The 3,768-nt window shown below is 50.9% G+C and overlaps 1 protein-coding gene across 1 annotated transcript in view; it reads right to left on the reverse strand.

Moving 5' to 3' along the window:
- Positions 1–3,748, reverse strand: part of RAB33A (RAB33A, member RAS oncogene family) — a 6,471-nt gene extending 2,723 nt beyond the window's left edge. Inside the window, exon 1 of the mRNA XM_015406157.1 lies at positions 3,554–3,748. Coding sequence (XP_015261643.1) covers positions 3,554–3,748 — 195 coding nt within the window. The remainder of the gene's footprint in view (positions 1–3,553) is intronic.
- Positions 3,749–3,768: the final 20 nt, after the last annotated feature.

The raw sequence follows: 3,768 nt of genomic DNA on the forward strand, positions 1-3,768 counted from the left end.
AGCAGCTGCAAGTGGAGGAGTGGGGAATCAAACCCGATTCTCCCAGATTAGAGTCCGGGCACCTAACCACTACTTCAAACTGGTTTAGTATTTGTAACAAATACCTAATGAAGGTTCTATGATTGATTGACTGATTGAGCAAAAGGACAACATTATATCCCGCTTTTCTTCTATACAGAAGTCAAGGTGGCAGGGAGTTCTAAGGCAGCCTCCCATCTAGGCACTGACCAGACTCCAGCCCCACTTACATTTGGTAAGGCTACCGTCTTGCGGCTCTTCCAAACGTAACGTGGGACTATCTCCAAGCTGGGGGCATCAACAAATTTGTCTCCTTTCACTGTGCTTCCCTCAGCCCCATTCCTGTGTTCCTTCTATGCAGCTCCCTTATTATGGAGAAGGCCAGTGCTACCTATGATCTCTCCATACCACTTTATCCCACTCTTCTTCCCAAGGAGCCCAGAGCAGGAAAGTCCCGCCTCTTCCCTCAGCCCCGTTCCTGTGTTCCTTCTATGCAGCTCACTTATTATGGAGAAGGCCACTGCTACCTATGATTTCTCCATACCATTTTATCCCACTCTTCAAGGAGCCCAGAGCAGGAAAGTCCCGCCTTCCTTCTTGCCCTACCTTGTGAGGTAGGACAGCCTGAAAGAAAGAGAGGGACAGGCTCAAGATCATCTGGTGCATGAGGATCTGAACCTGGGTCTTCCAGGCCCTAGTCTAGAGTTGCCAGTTCTGGGTTGGGAAATGCCTGGAGATTCTGGAGGTGGGGCTCATGGAGGGAGAGGTGGACCTCAGCCATTTTCTCCAGGGGAACTGATGTCGGTTTCCTGGAGATGAGTTCTAATCCCAGGAGATCTCCAGGCCTCACCTGGAGGCTGGCAACCCTACCCTAGTCTGACACTCTGGCTCGCTAAAACAGTCATTCAGGTGGGCAGAGATGGTCAACAAAAGAAAGTCTACTTCCTTCTTGTGAAACAAACAAGGCACTCCCTTCATTCAATCTCTCATGCCTTTCCTCAAGCCACTGATCTTTTGCCCTAACTTGCCTACTCCTTTTGGCCTTTGTACTCTAGCCCAGAAGCTTCCCAAGGCCACAGGGGGCTTTTTTTTTTGTCTACAGAAGTTCTTTTACACACACAGCACAACGAGGAATGAATTGTACTACTGAAATTACGGGGCTGGGGAGAAACACTGTCCTTGAATGTTCCCCCACATTAAGAAACAGCCTCCCTATCAAGAGAAAACTCATCAGGGACATTTCTAGCAGTCTGCTGAGCCAGTTTTTTTAGTGGCAGGGAGATTTTATAATGCAATAGAGCATTCAACAGTGACCCCCACACACACACAACGTCTCTCTGAAGTGGTGCAGTCTATGCTATGGCCTCATTTTGGCTGCATGAGTAATCCAGCACACCTCAGGCTGGAGTTCCGCTTGGCCCAACACATCATTGCAGCCACATTCATGTCAAACACGGCCCACTGTGGTCAGCAGTGAATCTCAATTTTTGAAGGTAGGGAACAATAGAGTGTCACTATATATCACCCCCAATCCCACCCTACTCCTGAAGGACGTAGAAAGCATGTCAAGTAACCTAGCACTGCTCTTTTTAACATATACAGGATTTTATTTTTTAAAATGGAGAGTGAAGCTATGCTAGTGGGAGAAGTTGAACGTTAGCACTACACATCTGAAGCTCTTGCAGGCAGTGTTCCCTCTAAGCTGAGTTAGTGCGAGCTAGCTCACAGTTTTTCAGTCTCCAGCTCACAGATTTTTGTCTCCGCTCAGGAAGGACGACTCCAGGGCCAACTAATTTATGCAGTAGTCAAATCGCTCGCTCACAACTTTAATGCCAGTAGCTCACAGAGTAGAATTTTTGCTCACAAGACTCCACAGGTTAGAGGGAACATTGCTTGCAGGGGTAAGCAGTTGTGGGGGGAGAAAAGAGGTTTTGGAGCGGAGAAACAGTGAAAAAAGGAGGCATCAGGCCTCCTACTAAAGGTTGTCAGTTCTGGGTTGCAAAATACCTGGAGATTTTTGGGGTGGAGCCTGGGGAGGAGAGAGCTCTCAGCAGGGTACAATGCCATAGAGTCCACTCTCAGGATCAGGTGAACTGATTTTGGTTGTCTGGAGATCAACTGCAATAGGGGGAGATCTCCAGGTACCACCTGGAGGAGGACACCCCTCCTCCCTTCCCCATTCTAAGTCCTCCTCATTGAAAGCAGCCTTTATTCTCTCCTCTGGCCACTGTTACAGGTGGCATCCGCTTGTAATGGGCCGTTTGTTCAAAAGTTCCTAGTAAGAACCTGGATAGGTTGCTTTGATAAAATCCTTGCTGCTTAACCACTGTAGATTTTCATCTCTCTCCATTCCCCCATCTTCCCCATAGATATCACCAGAGCTTTATTGGTCTAGCAGGGCAGGGATGCAGCACAGAGCCAAGCGACCACACGTCTCTCCAAGGTCTCCCCTTATATAACTCAGTGATGCCAAATTAATGCTCCTCCTAGGCCAATTCCAGTTTCAAAAAACCCCACTAGGCACCTAGTCCATTGTAAACGTCACACTAAGAATCAGATCTGAGCATCATACAGATTATGGGACTGGGTCTGGCAGAGGTACAAGCTGGGCTGGCCACTTACATGCATGAAGGAGCCCCAGGCAAACATATACCACAGAGAGACTTCCCATATGTCCTCCTCGGGAGCTCTGTTTTCCCTAAGGGGCTCATTCACACATAGAGATGCAAGTCATCACTGAGCCTTGAGTGATCGAGTGACGTGGGTGCACGTGTGAACCAGCCCAGTTTCTTTCTTTCTTTTCTTCATTGAAGAATCATCAGCAGGGGTTTTGGGGTGCTGGGAGGGGGGAGGAACTCTTCCAGTACAGAGTAGTGGAGCCCCAACATCTGTCTCGTGAAACGTGTTGCCAAGCCGCTGCCCCCCAAAAGACCAACCTTCCCCTCCCTGGCAGTCCCACTCTGTGCTCCTTGTTTCTTCATCCTTCAGATATCTGGATGGGAGAGGAGAAGGTGGGCGACTGTCCCTATAAACTACGGAGATTTCTAGGATCCCCCCCCCCCCGCGGGTTTTTACACCATTGCCTCCCTGAGTGCCCCTGGCTCAAGTTACCAATGATGTTCCCTGTAAGCTATGGAGCTCTGTGAGCAAAAATTCTACTCTGTGAGCTACTGACATTAACGTTGTGAGCAGGAGATTTGGCTGCTGCATAAATTAGTTTGCTTTGGAGCCCCATCCTTCCTGAGCGGAGACAAAAATGTGTGCGCCAGAGGCTAAAAACCAGTGAGCTAGCTCACACCAACTCAGCTTAGAGGGAACACTACCAAGGACCCCTTTCTCCTCCTCAACGGCGAAGCCCACCGACAGGCCTCTCCCTCCAGCACGTCCGATCAGGGCCGCTGCAAGAACCGGTACCCAGCCGAGGGGGACCTTTAGGAGGCCACGCGGAAGGAGAAGGCGACACCGCCGGGGGCGCCCTGCAAAGCCCCAGGCCGGCTCTCTCTCTCCCCCCTCCCCATTCCCCTTCCCGCTGTACCTTGATGTGCTCGCCCTCGATCTCCACCGCCTTCTCCCTGAAGTCCACGCCGATGGTGGCCTCGGTGCTGGCTGGGAAGGCTCCCCCGCAGAAGCGCACCGTCAGGCAGGTCTTGCCCACGTTGGAGTCGCCGATGACGATGATCTTGAAGATGCGCGTCTGCACCGACTGCTCCAGCGAGGCCTCCAGCTCCATGCTGGGGAAAAGGAGAGCGC

Source organism: Gekko japonicus, unplaced genomic scaffold (genome assembly GCF_001447785.1).
Source record: "Gekko japonicus isolate JY-2015 unplaced genomic scaffold, Gekko_japonicus_V1.1 scaffold1040, whole genome shotgun sequence".
NCBI classification, from domain to species: Eukaryota; Metazoa; Chordata; class Lepidosauria; order Squamata; family Gekkonidae; genus Gekko; species Gekko japonicus.